The 14,654-nt window shown below is 44.0% G+C and overlaps 2 protein-coding genes across 3 annotated transcripts; one reads left to right on the top strand and one right to left on the bottom strand.

Annotated features, from left to right (window-relative positions):
* Positions 1-1,091: 1,091 nt before the first annotated feature.
* LOC135369955 (inosine-uridine preferring nucleoside hydrolase-like) lies at positions 1,092-7,749 on the top strand. Of its 2 annotated transcripts, none has more exons than XM_064603562.1 (5): positions 1,092-1,330; positions 1,427-1,621; positions 1,851-2,163; positions 2,771-2,907; positions 4,576-7,749. In XM_064603562.1, the coding sequence occupies exons 2-5, from the start codon at positions 1,436-1,438 to the stop codon at positions 4,912-4,914; spliced, it is 975 nt and encodes a 324-aa protein (XP_064459632.1). In that variant the 5' UTR covers positions 1,092-1,330; positions 1,427-1,435; the 3' UTR covers positions 4,915-7,749. The 2 variants fall into 2 exon arrangements, with proteins under 2 accessions (XP_064459632.1, XP_064459633.1); XM_064603563.1 differs by having other exon boundaries at positions 1,095-1,206.
* A 649-nt stretch (positions 7,750-8,398) lies between these two features.
* On the bottom strand, positions 8,399-14,475 carry LOC135369953 (GTP-binding protein 128up-like). Its single transcript, XM_064603560.1, has 9 exons — positions 14,173-14,475; positions 13,739-13,904; positions 12,602-12,802; positions 11,707-11,876; positions 10,976-11,161; positions 9,897-10,009; positions 9,446-9,568; positions 9,257-9,352; positions 8,399-8,517 (listed from the first exon to the last, which is right to left on the bottom strand). Exons 1-9 carry the CDS (start codon positions 14,212-14,214, stop codon positions 8,511-8,513), a joined length of 1,104 nt encoding a protein of 367 aa, XP_064459630.1. The 5' UTR covers positions 14,215-14,475; the 3' UTR covers positions 8,399-8,510.
* Between the last annotated feature and the right edge of the window lie 179 nt (positions 14,476-14,654).

Here is a 14,654-nt window from a genome sequence, read left to right as displayed (position 1 = left end):
TTACATACTCTTTTCGAAAGCATGTTCGTCTTGCAGTATATATAAAAGGGAATGTATTTTTATTCGTTACATAATTTTTTATTAAAAACTAGCAGAGGGAAATAGGTGCTGTTTTAGCAGTTGAGTTCTACGGCCAGGCTGACATCCCCTCCAAGAGAGGATATGCAACGACAAGATGACTAATATTACCTAAAATTAATTAATGAAAACTCTTTATAATTAGGGGACAAAAGATTATTGATCTTTATTTTATTTTGTGAAAGCGCTATACGACGTGTCCACACCTCTCTGGACCTCTTCCCGAGAAACGTCATCATGACGTAGGTGGACAGATTCAACACGAAACAGATAGGAAGGGAAGATTCCACTACCGAAGGTCGCGTCCCTTTCAGAGACCCTCGTAATCCCCTCAAGACCGTGGCTTTCCGGCGCGACCTTGTTCGTGCGTAGGTTAAAAAGCGATAAACACTGCACACCTGCACTGTGGTTTTAGCGCTTTTAAAATTCGAGCGTAGTTCAACTCTACCAAATTGGTGGCGCTGTCGAACAGTATGACGTCATTTGTTTACATACAGGGAGAGGTCTATTATGATGTGTGGCCAGGCGTACGAAGCTGCCATAGAAGCCTATCGTGGAGGGATGTTCGCGTGACCTCCGGCGCTGAACCAATGAATGAGGACGCCACCCATTTCTTGATGGGTATTGCTGTACTGAGGCTGGAACACATAGAAAGTACAAAGACATACAATCACCCTTCTCTTTTTTTTATTATGTCGCCAATGACGTAGAATGACGTGGAGCGTGGTGTACGTCAGATCTCTCGTGCGTGGTGTCCTTGTGGCGTCGCCTACCATTAGAAAAACAAAGTGAGCCACGCCGCTCTTCTAAATAATTTCAATTTCACGATTTCAAATCACGCACGTCGAAATCCGAAATGAAAGATACGCACGGAGACGCAGCATGAGACGCAGGAACGCATTATAGACGCATGAAAGAATATAGCAGACTTCTTCGTGGGTATAGCAGCGTCATCGCTATCGCTGGGAGTCTTAGCCACGTCTTAAGCCGACTCCAGCCAGCCGGAGACTAGCACGTGCACAGCCGCTGGGAGGGCCTTGTTTACACAAATCTGCGTTGCGCAACACTCACAAGATACCCCAACGAGACAAGATATCGCATGCGCTATAAACGGTGGCATCGATCAAAGTGAGACAAGCGACTAATCTAAAACGGTTTTCATTTTGTAACCTTATGACTTGCGTGGCTGCGTCGTCTGCTTGAACTGAAAGGCGATATCCGCGAACACGTCGACGGGAGAAGTTTTTGTGGGGTACATAAGACGGCTTGAGACTAACAGCTCAGTTGTCGCTTTGTTGGCGCCGCTTAGCAAGCTGTTGATGATTGTAGTCTGTGTTTTTCTCTCCAGATCAGGAGGATGAGTGAAAATCAGCTTATCATTGACACCGACGTTGGCGTTGACGATGCTCTGGCCATTCTGCTGGCACTGTCCAATCCCTCGAAGTGCAAAGTCGTTGCGATTACTTGCGTAGCTGGCAATGTTGGGCTGAGCACGGTTTACACAAATGTATTGAGGCTACTCAACTTCTGCGGGCAAGTACAAGTAAGTCACTTTCCCTTAAAGTAATTCCGTGCGACTTTTCTCTGTCGTATCGCCTTTTCCTGCTCCGTGTCTCAGGTGTTATCGTCGTTTTACATTATACTCTCTCATCAAAACCTGTGTCCCTTAAATCGGGAATCTTTTTATCAGTATACAAGCGCTTAAACACTCGTATCCAACCTTAACTTATACTTTCATACATATATAAATATGTAGGGATATATTTTTGCAGAACATCCCCGTGTACATGGGTTGCAAGACAGCGCTCATCCATCATGCAACTCCTTTCCACGAGAACGCGCATCCACCCCACGGGCACGACGGCTTCGGCGGTGTGGCCGAAGACTTCCCTCTGCCGAAGGACGACCTAGAGGTCCCCAGCGATCATGCCGCCGTCGCCATGACGCACATTGTTGCCAGACATCCCGGTGCGGTGACGCTGGTAGCACTGGGGCCCCTGACCAACGTCGCGATCGCACAGAGGCTGGATCCCAATTTCCTTCCCAATCTCAAGGAACTGGTCGTCATGGGTGGTACGGTGGAAGGTAACGACACCCCCGGTCTTACCGATACGGTCGAAACACTGACGCTTTTTTTTTTTTTTTTTTGCCTTCCTTCTATGTCGAGTTTTGCCGTTAAGAAATGTGCACCTCGCCGGTGCCCTGGTCCTCTTGTCACTGGGGCTGACCTTGAACCAGCATGCATGATAAAACAGTGCGACGGAGACAGGACACGGAAGGGGAACTCACTTCCAACCGACGTTTTAATTTCAGTGCAACCCCCACTCATAAATGTTGAAACACTTCGGTGATAGGTGACAAACGTTTTTACTCCCGAGCACGCAAAAATTGTGTCACCCCGTTGTCTTGCATGCACGAGAACGTCACGGCCGCCGCCGCTGAGTGCTGTCCATTCCGGCCAGTGCTTACTTGCGGATAGCAATGCCAATATCCGTGACGATGAGATATCCGCAACGGATCCTCGGATACAGTTGCGCATGCCTTTCCCGCTGCGACTCGTGTATTGAAGAATATTTCCACGAGTACATTTCGCGGACGTACGACACGTGCATGAAAATAGTGCTTAGATCGTGATTAAATTTCGTCTGATCTTTTATCTGATTCTGTGCGCCGTATCACGTTCTCTGTACAGGCAAGGGGAACGAACACCCTGCGGCAGAATTCAACTTTGCCTGCGACCCAGAAGCTGCGAGCATCGTGCTCAGTGAACAGGAGTGCAAGACGCGTCTCGTGCCTTATGAGACCTGCTTGAAACATTCGCTGGACTGGGTATGTGCACAGAATACGTAGTGTATAACAAAGTTGACAGTCCTAGAAAATGGCGAAACCTACTGTAGCCTTGCACGAGGAGTGGAACTTTTTTTAGCAAAATCTTGGCACGATATTAGCCCTATGTTGGGCCAATATCGTATACATGTATAATGAAGGGGGAAAAAAAGCCATTAAAGAAACAAGTAAATGACACTAGACATATTTGAAATTAAAAATTACAGATTAATATGGCTTCTAGGCTGCGTGCAGAGAAACTATTTTTGGCAAAATCTTGGGACGATATTGGCCCTATGTTGGGCCAATATCGTGCCAACATTTTGCCAAAAACGTTGTGCTGCTTGGGGCAAGGCCCCGTGTCTACAGTAGGCTTGGTCATTTTGTAAGACTGTCAACTAGTATATATATAAGATGGCAAAAGGGCAAGGGTACAGGCCAGCTGCAGGCTTGAGAACGTGTCGTGTGGTCCCTCCTCTGTCCCTTTCTCTGGTTCCAATTTTTTCACTATATATAAGATATTGGCCCAACATAGGGCCAATATTACACCAGTACTGCTGATACTCAGCTAATATTAGCCCAATATATTGTAATATTGCACTTTCTGTGTGCGTGTGTGTGTGAAAAGGACTAGGTACACAGGACGACTGCGTAAGTCTAATACGTAAGACAATGTTTAAAAAGGAAATGGATTATTGCATCTTATTAAGCTTGTACAGCTGCCAACTACCCCACATCTCAAGTTTAGTTAGGGTTTTATGTGTGTTTTTTTTATATACATCGAGGCAGGGTGCAAAAATCGGGTTTTATTTCAGGTGCCATGAAATGGTAAGGTTGCCTCCTTAGGGTGAAATCGGATTTTTACCCGGTAAATTGCCCTCACTGAGACGTCTGTAGGAACAAACACTAACTTGTGTTTGCACCAAATGCAGTTACATCATCATTTGTACCAATCCAGTACAGTTAGGTTCACTAACTGAGCCTGATTTCTCCCTGGATTTAGCACGCTGGAAGTTTTTCCACCCAAACTGCGCAAATTTAGAGCACGTGTTCATTTACTCGATTCTTACCCCTTCCGACAAGTCTGATGGTAGCAACACACTGTTGTAGTTTCAGTATTGCTTCAATCGGTGTTAAGTAGCAGCCCCAGGGCCAAGAGAGTCGTGATACCGTCCACTAAAGCGTCAAGCACGCTCTTGACGACGGAAGCAATTCATTCTGAAGGCGGAATCACTTCTTCAGAAATGTATGGGCGATTTTCGTTCGTGCAAGACACGTGAATGCTCTAAACGATCATCATAGCATTGGTACTGGCGTGTTCTCTTAGCTTTTCCCTAGTCAATCACATATTTTTTAGGAGATGAGGTTGAGCCGTAGATTTTTAATAAATTAAAGTTTGGTGCGTCTTGAACATGTGCTGCCACCTCGATAGTGTGTCGAACACTAAAATATTTGCGAATTCGGGCTCGATACAAATCGACGGATGGAGTCCTGGAATTCTACAAAATGTGTCATTGACGAGGGTAATACAAGGAGAACATGCCAGTACTTCTGTTTTGACGATATTTTACGCCGTTTCTGAGCGCTGTGCGAACAAACTTTCTCTATTGTCTTGCGAAGAAGTTTAAGAGCTGAGGTCTGCTCTTCAATAAACCGCTTTCTTCATCTCAGGACTCTTACAGAGAGTGGACATCCTGCGGAACAAAAAACTCCGACTTCGTCAAGAAGATCACTGCGCAGTCTGCAGAATGGCGGCGTGACACGCTGAAGCGTCACGGCTACACGTCCTGCGACCTGCAGGCGATGGCCACAGTCCTGGATCCGTCGGTGACACTGCGGAGCGAGAGCTACCCCGCCTGGGTGGAGTTGCACGGGGCAACCACCAGGGGGATGCTGGTGTTAGATCAGAGGCCCAGCTATCGTTGGCACAACAAGGTTCCGCACATCAAGTTACAGTTAGAGTTTGACGAAAAGTTGCTAAAGGAGATGTTCATGCGGATGGTACTCTGAAGCGCACACTGCCGCTGTTGATAGTCTGGATGTAGTGGTTGGTTATTATGATTATCATCGCCGTTTAGTATTTTTTTTAAATTTTTTGTACAGGGTTGACAAAAATCCGGAAAAACGGAATGTATCCATTACCATGCATTCACGCGAGCGACATTCCCCCAGAAGCGGAATATGCGAAAAGCATCATAGCTTTCTGCTGTGTCTTCATGTACACTGCTAACAGTGTGGAATATCCTGCTACACAGCCACAAGATATTCCGCAGCAGACGACAGGAAAACACACTGACTGTGTCGTCTGCTAAATGCGCAGTACGCCACTCCCAATATTCCGCACCGTGTGAATGCTCAACATAACACGGGACGGAACTTCGGCTCTGCGAGCAGTGTTTTCACTTTTTCTTCCACTGGAATGTTCCGTGAGGATGTCTCTCGTGTGAATACACGGTTACAGGGACACAAAAATTTCTATTTACACGGAGCGCTCAGAGATAGTTGTCTTCGCGTCTCATGCAATGTGTAAGAACTGAGGATTCTCAAAACTTGGGACAAAGTGTCATTTTCTGCTCTAATTTGTCCGGCAACCTGGAGGGAGCTCATTATTTTGTAAAGTTACGAGGCCAGTTTCCGAGCTACACATATGACTGCTGCCAACGCTGCAATGGAAACTCCCTGTTGGGGCATTACGACCTCAAACTAGAGTTGCAACTAACACATGACTTCGGACAATACACAGAATGATTATTTTCCAATGCCAGTGCAATAGGGAATGTGACTGAGTCTTGCATGTGTTGATCTTTCATCCTCCCAGGCTTATGTATCTACATTGTATCTTTTAATGGTTTGGGGTATCTCCCACATGGACTGTATACTTTTGGCAACAAAAACATTAACTTGAGTTGGCAAAATTTTGAGCTTAATACAGAAAATTCATATCTCATATATATATATATATATATATATATATATATTCATCAGAATATATGGGTGCACTATGTCATGTCATATTACTGCGTCATGTCCATTATGTATGTGATTAATTTTGAATGAGTATGTTTTTCAAGATGAAAGCCTCTAGCTTTCTGCGAAAAAGTAACGTTTCCGCGAACTCCGATTTACGAATATCCGCGGGATTCCGCGGGTAAGAATACCCAAGCTACTAAAATGTGGCAGCGTTCTCCGAAGATCGCTTAGTGAGTCGTCCGCGCGCTTTTCCACTTTTCAGCGCGCAGAGAAAATCTGACTCGACTCTGACAATGTCACTCCGGACGTTCCTGTCGTCGAATTTTTTTAGTTGCGGCACGTTGAGCACCATAATTGACAGCAAAGTCGCGACTGATCGAGTCTAACCCGCAAAAATGTCGCAGCTCGGTTGAAATCCCCACGTAACTCCGTAATATATCGAATATTCCGCGAAAAACCCACGATTCTGAGGGAAACAGCAGGTTTCCGCCAGGCATGCCCAATTCCACGAAATGTCGCTGAAAGCTAGGGGCTCATTACAAGATGTAGTACGAGGCATTTACATTAATCCGCGACCTGTGACATATCCTCCAATTTCTGTATAGCACTCAGACGACGAACCTGAAAGATTTGGGATTTCTCAAAGTAGTAGAACTATAGAAAAATCTGGTTGTTCGAGAGGCAAAGCGTAAGCGGAAAACCAGGTGCAGGTACCTGAAGCACCGCAAATCAACTTGCAGTATTAATGTGGAAGAGGTGCTTCTATCACCATAAAAGGTTTCGATAAATGCCCAATCATAGAAGCACTAGCGTTAGCGCGACAAATATTTAGGTGAATGTAGTCGTCGCCGCTGTTAACATAGAATTTTTATAATCTTGTAACGTCCAGTTACACACATATCATGTCAAATACAGTCTAACCTCGTTACGGCGAACACTAATGTTTGTTTCCTGAACATTTGAGGAGGGGGGCCCTCCTGTGGTGGCTTGAAGATGTGAGGACAAGGAATTTGCCTGCGTCCGGTGTTTCGTTGCAGAAAAAAAAAAACTTTATTTGAATGACGGACGATGATGATGATGATGATTCGAGTTTTTGCTGGCTCATCGACGACAAAGGTCATAATGCGCCAAAATACTGATAGTAATATGACAAATTAAAATTAAGTACTGCTAGTGAGATGATATATGAAGATGTCTGATACTGCGAATATAAAACTACAGAACATTTCAAATTCCAATGCCCCTCAAAAACTTAAAACCACTAGTAAAGGAAGAAAGTAGAATAGTAGTTGGATAACATACGTGCACAGTCGCGTAAGGTAATTAATTTATGCGGGGACAAAAGAATTACCTCGATGTTAACACGTTCTTCAATTTTCTTAATTACCGAATCCAACCGTGTCAACTTAATGCAACACCTGGGAGTGTGCCCTAAAAAGAGAAAAAAAAAGCCGACATGTTGAATATACTATTGATAACATTGTTTAGAGAATTCCCCTTTCCTGCAGCAGAGATTACATCGGCCAAAGGGTCGATGTCAAAAATGACCGATTACCATAGATGAGCATCATCAGCTGAAAGAGGAAAAGAAGGCTGGTTGGATAGACCTTTTTAAGTTCTCGCTTCTTTTCATTTGTCGGCTTCATGTCGGCTGCCGATATGGCTGGCATTATGTTCCGGAATTTGTGAGCAGCATTTATTGTTTTCAGTACTGTACTCTTGCAATGAAAATCATATGTAACAAACAATTTTGTAGTTACCACAAAGCTTCGCTATAATAAGGTTTGACGGTAAATGTTGTAAATGAGTACGAAATATTTTGTAAAGAAACTCTCGTTTACTATCTTTGTCACAAATAAACGATTTACTCTCTGAGCCTCATGTTTTGCGCTAAAACCTGCTTCCCACCCCCACTTGTGTTAGCGTCACCTCTGGTAAGACTCGGTGGGGGGGGGAATAACGAACCTGTCAAAGTGGAAGTTCGACTACCCATATGGGCAGTGGAGAACGCTAAACCCAGGCCTACGTGTATTACACCAGGTCAGAAAGCTTCACAACGGTCCCATAGAAAAGTTGTGCCCGGCTCAGCTTACTTGCTTACCGCAACGGCACTGGCTGCATGGCCGGACATGGTGACAACGTGATTGGATAGCAACAAGCGTAAAATGTTATACGTTTAAGGGTAATCAAATAGCTATTTATAGCACGCGTTTCTAAGAGTTACATTCTAACAATAATTGGAACGTGTGTGAATGTTCAATGAGCACGTAAGAGAAAAAGTGCTCACTTTTTGCACTCTGTTATAGCAGAGCCCCATATATGTCCCGTATATGCCCCGTACAAGACCCGTATATATGAGCCACATATACGGGTGACATATCATCCACAACCGCTCCGACCTTCGAGAAGACACAAAGGAGAGAGAAGACATCTCTCCCATTTTCCCCTCTTTCGATCAGCTTCGAAAACGCGGTGCACCTGATAACCCAATCGACACTACGACATAATAATATCGAGAAAGGCGTCAGTTTTAAGACACACTTCATTCTTAACCAAAGTACCGTATGTACATGATTACCATCGATGGACCCAGCACAGTGAATCTCCACTGAACGACTGGCGATGGAAGGCCGCTGTCATACCCTGCGGAAAAACGAGACGAGACGGGACCACGTGTGAGCACGGTATGTAAGACGTGCCATGCAACACAAATTGTTACGTTACATCTGCGTTAATATTTAGCACAATAACAGCTTTGGACTTGTTTCGAGCACTATCGTTCATGAATAGAGCCTGAAGTTTTCGGGAAATATTTTTTCCTAAATTTGGTGGGGTAAAAATTCGTATTATAAATAAACGTGTGCTCAAAATTAGTGCAAATTCGGGTGAAAAAAACTTCTCGTACGCCGAATTCAGGGAGAAATCGGGCTCTAACAGGGGGAAAGAAACTAACCCTACTGGCTTGGTACATATGGTGAATTGGTGATGTAACTGCATTTGCTGCGAAGCAAGTTAGTGTGCATTTCTACAGATGTCTCAGTGAGGGCGATTTTGCTGGGTAAAAATCGGGTTTCACCCGAAAGAGGCAACCTCCAATTCGGGGCGCAAATCTGGGGAGGAATCGGGTTAGACCCCAAAACTTCAGGCTCTATTCATAAATCCCTACGAGTCGCGATAAGAGCAATAAAACGTACCATGAACAGTCCAAAGTCTTACGAGAACATAATTACTCGATAACTCTGCAACAATACAGTACTTGGCTTTTTTTTTTTTTCTTGTCAGACACTGACATCACCCACCAATCATCCCACCAAATTTGTAAAAAAACAAGATGCACAGAGCGACTATTATTCTTTAAAGAAAGAAGAAAAAAAAAACTTACTTCTTGACTACTTGCACGACATCTTCGTCGTTGAGGACGTGATCCTTGCCCACCTTCTGCGGGTTGTGCTTGACGGACGATCCCCAGACGAGGGCGCTGAAATTGAAGGATTAAAGACTCGAATTTAGAAACGAAGGCGTTTCCTGGACCCATCTCTTACTCCCGGACTTCCACTCATCCTGGACTTACTACTTAAACTCCTTGAGAATGGTGCGATGCAGCTTGTTGCAGAAGTCCTCCACGGTTTTCTGGTCCTGACTCAGGATTACGGGAGCTTCATAGTCTGGAAGCTGGCCCTTCGGTTTCGTGTATCTGCGTGCATCGCGTAACATGTAGGTCCCAAACATTCCCAGAGTTTTTTTTCTTTTCTGGTAGAGCTTTCCGAGGCATCAACGCGCATTCGCGTGCGCGACATCTCTCAGAATGTTCTAGCGGAAGATGCCAAAATACTATTACGGTTTTCCTCCGCCGCTCAAAGTCGCATCTTCTCGCGTTCTTCTAACTATGGGGAGCATGCTGCAGCTCAAACACGACACATTCCGCGGGAGGCAACAGGGCCAATGGTACGTATGGCGGCGGACATCCTTTGCACTCAGACAACCATATATGTACTACTAAAACTTATTTTGTGGGCACTTACATCCGGATGAGCTTCAGGTAGGACCAAGCCTTCTCGAGGAGGTCGTCGAAGTTCCACTTGTGATGTGCTGAGATGGGAACACAGTGTGGGATTTTATAGATAATATCCAATTCCTGCTCGGTCACAGTTGGGGGTGGGGGGAAAAAGGAAAGAGGGGCCATTTTAATGCCACGCCCTCGTGAAATGCGTCAACAAGAATGTGCCACTCCAGATTGAATCTCCCTCTGCCTTCAGATATTGTTGTGATATGAGTAAGATATGATTAATTGAAATTAAGATTAATATAAATCAGTCAATCAATCAATTAAAGATTGAATCTCCTTCTGCCTTCAGATATTGTTGTGATATGAGTAAGATATGAATAATTGAAATTAAGATTAATATAAGATAAAATCAATCAATCAAAGATTGAATCTCCTTCTGCCTTCAGATATTGTTGTGATATGAGTAAGATATGAATAATTGAAATTAGGATTAATATAAGATAAAATCAATCAATCAATCAATCAAAGATTGAATCTCCTTCTGCCTTCAAATATTGTTGTGATATGAGTAAGATATGATTAATTGAAATTAAGATTAATATAAGATAAAATCAATCAATCAATCAATCAAAGCAAACTAGTGCTGACGAGCTGGTGCATGACTTCGAAGTAAAGCCAGAGACAAGGAGTACAGACAAATTCTCGTTACCCAGCTGTGTGACAAGAATTTGTCCGTTCTCCTTGTCTCGGGTGTCACTTTGCAATCAATCAGTATGACTGATATAATATAAAATTAATTGACTAATCACATTAATTAATTTGAAGACACAGTATACTACTTTGTCCCGAGCAACGAGGTCGTTTGGTGCACACAAATTGGCTTGCAATATTGCTAGGAGATTGATAATGAATGGTACATAGATTGGTTTGTGACGCAAAACTGATTGATTGATTTTTTTTACAATACAAAAGGAAGGGAACTGCATTTCTTACTTCCAGAGTAGCACTTTAACAGCCAGGGATTGGAAACGCAATGGAACACGGAGAAGGAGAAAACGGTTCCAATCCCCGTAAACTTAAAGGGCACCCACTGACCTCTATGGATATCTGATCGATCTTGTTAAGGACGTAGATGCAAGGGATGTAGATGCGGTTGCCCTCTATGACGTCAATCAGGTCGTCAGACGTCGCGTCGTACTTCAGCGTCACGTCCGCGTTGTGGATCTTGTACTCGGATAAAATCGTCTTGACGGTATCCAGGTCCAGCTCTGATTGGCTCACCTTATTAGAAAACAAATATGTATCATCCTTTTCACTGACTTTTTTGTGCATACAAACGCTAACAGTATGAGGCAACACTGTAAGGCATGTAACCGGATACCGTGGAAACTAAAACATAAACATAAAACGCTACAAAAACTTAAGACTAATGACTAGAAATAAAGACTAAAAACGTAAAAATTATTATTAAACTATGGACATTAAAGAATTTTTTTTTAATTCAAATACAAATGATACCAGTATGAGGCAACACTGTAACGTGTATGACGGGATACCATGGAAACCAAAACGTAAACATAAAACGCCACACAAATTAAAGACAAATCACTAGAAATAAGTACTAAAAACAAAAGACTACTATTAAACTATGGACATTAAAGAAATTTTGCAAATAGATTGTGCAGAACAGAAGTTGTTATATACCATTCTAGGATACTATTATGTATGTTACATTTATTTACCTCAAAACACAAGGCTATAAAGCAAACCATTTTCTGGTAAAGATTTTTGAACATATCCGATATAAATACGTCAAAGCAGCTTACAAGCATCTGGAGATTGATTCCGCCTTTGTCCTTTCTCCTCAACGTGATCCCTGGCGGTTCCTTGTTGAGGCGAATTCCAAATCCTTCCACTTCCCTTTCGATTATCTTTTTGTGCTGAAGAGGCTTCAGCACGTCCAGGACGACGAAAATGAGACTGCATGTTCGTGCCACTGTTTGGAGAATTGAAAGAAAACAACAAGTGTCCAACTGAGCTACTCCGTACGTATTGAAAGCGGAGCGAACCATTCCACTCGAGCCACTGTAATCAGAAGGCCTAGGTGTTCTAAAAAGGCCCCAACTATTCAACACAGTGTCGCGCACATTTAATTCACAAAACTTTGCAGACACCCATAACCGGAGCCCCCAGCTTTCCGTGAATCCACGAAATTTTGCGGAAATGGCCACGTCTCGCGGAACCTGCTGTTTTCCGTCAGAATCGTCAGTTTTTTTTTTTTTTTCAGAAAATTTGATATCCTACAGGATTATGTAAGGATTTCAATCGAGCTGTGACACTTCCGCGATTCAAACCGACCTGCTGCAGCAGCAATGTCCGACAGCGCCGATAATGCCGGCTTTTACTGGACTTAATGCGCTGCAATGAAAAGAAATTTCACGACAGCAACACCCTTGGAGAGGCTGACAGCGCGATCGTGTCTAGTTTTCTTTGTGCACCGAAAAGTTATGAACTGCTGGAAAAGCATCCGGGATGAGTCAGCGCGCGATCTTGAGAGAATGATGCACTTTTTTCTCTCTCTCTCTCTCTTTCTCTTGCCAGCGGAAGGAATCCCGCGGACTTTCCACCGGAGAAAGCTAGGGGCTTTAAGCACGATTTCGACGAGGTCTGAAAGAAAGTAGTAGTAGAAGAAGAAGAAGAAGAAGAAAAACCTGTGCTTGCCTGCAATGACCTGCCGACCTCTACCTTTGCCGTCTTTTGCGCCCTCTATGATTCCAGGCAGGTCGAGCAGCTGTATCTTGGCGCCCTTATACTTGATCACGCCGGGAACTGTGGTCAGCGTCGTGAATTCGTACGCTGCCACTTCGGAGAACACGCCGGCCAGAGTGTTCATGAGAGTGGATTTGCCCACGGATGGGAACCCTGCGCAAAGGAGCGGACGTTGTCAACGGGTGTTGCCAGACCAACTTGCTTCGAGGTCGTCAAGAGGTCGGCAGATGTTGATTTTATAAATCACCAGCCATTATAAATATGTTGAGACTCTTCAAAATCTGAGGCAACATCGGTTCTGAGAGTTAAGAGACGGGTATGTTGTTATGGGACCATATTCCAAAAGGGGAGATCACAAAACACGGCAGACGACAGCTAAGCTTGTCAGTGTCGTCTGCTGTGTGTTGTGCTCTCCCCTTTTGCAATATGGCAACATCGGCTGTTTTTGCAAAAAAAAAAAACCCTTCTACAATCCTCTGCAAATATCTTTTTCTTGTGCTGCCAAGTGAGACAATTCTGATCATTAGTGACGTTATAGTGCTTGGCCTGCGGACTAAGGGACCATTTTCGTGAGATGTGGCGCCCTCTCGAACGTCGTCTGCTACCAGCTGAAAACAAATGCACGTGAGGAAGTGCCGCGGTTTTGTTTTGGTGTCTTTCGTTCCAGCCTGCTGCGTGCGTTCACCTTTTAAATATGCATCTTACGTTTCGAGGCCTGTTGGGCCACGTACATTGTGCTATCAGTGGTGTACAGTAGTTGTGTACTCTGCTACGTTCACAACTGGAACATCTGGGTCAGTGCACAGACACACTGACCACTGATCCAATAAGGCCACTGATTTACCAAAGAGTTGATGCTGAGCATCCAATACACTATGATATGTCTGTTATCTGTGTAAGATACTGAAAGATCTGTCTAAGGTGCTATGGCTGCTGTAGCAGCATTTTTCAGGGATCAGAATTGTGCGGTCACAGGTGCCTATCTGCAAAAAATGACCTACTTTCTCGGCGATGTCAACATGTTTTTGTCTACAAAGTCTCAGTTATAACGAGAGGCGAATGCAAATGAAACGTGGCTGACACACTCACCTACAAAACCAATTCTCGCGTCTCCTGTTTTGGCAACGTCGAACCCTTCACCCGGTCCCCCACCTCCACCTTTCGGAGTGATGAGCTCTCGGCGAAGTTTCGCCAGCCTGGCCTTCAGAAGACCCAAGTGACCCATCGTGGCCTTGTTCCGTTGAGTACGGGCCATCTGAAACATTCCACAGTGTTCCATGATCATCTCGTCTTCGGAAACGTTACGTGAAAACAGACTGCCAAGATTTTTGCTTCACTGACGTGGGTATAAGCCATTTTGATTCGCTTCGTGGCTTCCTTCAGTTTAGAAATGCATGTACGAAATGCATATCGTTAAAGTAGCAAAGCATTAGAGTAAGATCGCAGTGCGATCTAGTGAAGTCGTACAGTGCTGAGAAAGAAGCATGCCATGTCAGAGCACCGTAAATTGCAATTGTACTTACTTCTGCTTCAATTGCAGCGATCTTCTCGAGTATTCCGCTCATATTGGGTTGTTAAATTAGTCGATTCCTAATAAAAACTATGAAAAGTCCTTTCTTATGCGTGATTAATAAAGTCTCACGTGGAGCAGACACAACCACAAAACCGGCACTACTTCGTGGCTACTCGAAAACGTGATTCGGCAGATGGTAGGCCTGACGGAAATTGCAGCGACCATCCACTAGTTACTTTTAGTCAACAATATAAAACAGGGTACGAAATTGCGGTTTTTTAGGCTTCATTGTTACTATTACAACGCCATTAATGACGAGTACATTAGCTCCATTTAATACCAGTTTGCCTGACGTTGATATTGATGCTCTCCATCCAAACGACTTACAGTGCCTGCATGAGCATTAAAATCTAGTATCTTATTTCTTTAGATTTTACATGCTCTATAATATGACTGTCTATACAGTTATGTCAAGTTAACGTTTTCCATGTT

The sequence above is a fragment of the Ornithodoros turicata genome, chromosome 10 (genome assembly GCF_037126465.1).
Source record: "Ornithodoros turicata isolate Travis chromosome 10, ASM3712646v1, whole genome shotgun sequence".
In the NCBI taxonomy this organism is placed as follows: Eukaryota; Metazoa; Arthropoda; class Arachnida; order Ixodida; family Argasidae; genus Ornithodoros; species Ornithodoros turicata.
Note: the sequence above shows the minus strand (reverse complement) of the source record. Positions and strands in the feature narration are given on the sequence as shown.

Excerpts from the sequence above, each read along its gene's own strand:
- LOC135369955 (XM_064603562.1), top strand. The coding sequence starts at position 1,436 with ATGAGTGAAAATCAGCTTATCATTGACACCGACGTTGGCGTTGACGAT. Across the intron at positions 2,164-2,770 it reads CATGGGTGGTACGGTGGAAG|GCAAGGGGAACGAACACCCT; the intron begins GTAACGACACCC and ends TTCTCTGTACAG. Across the intron at positions 2,908-4,575 it reads TGAAACATTCGCTGGACTGG|GACTCTTACAGAGAGTGGAC; the intron begins GTATGTGCACAG and ends TCTTCATCTCAG.
- LOC135369953 (XM_064603560.1), bottom strand. The coding sequence starts at position 14,214 with ATGAGCGGAATACTCGAGAAGATCGCTGCAATTGAAGCAGAA. Across the intron at positions 11,877-12,601 it reads AGGTCGGCAGGTCATTGCAG|TGGCACGAACATGCAGTCTC; the intron begins GCAAGCACAGGT and ends TTCTCCAAACAG. Across the intron at positions 9,569-9,896 it reads TACCTGAAGCTCATCCGGAT|ATACACGAAACCGAAGGGCC; the intron begins GTAAGTGCCCAC and ends CGATGCACGCAG.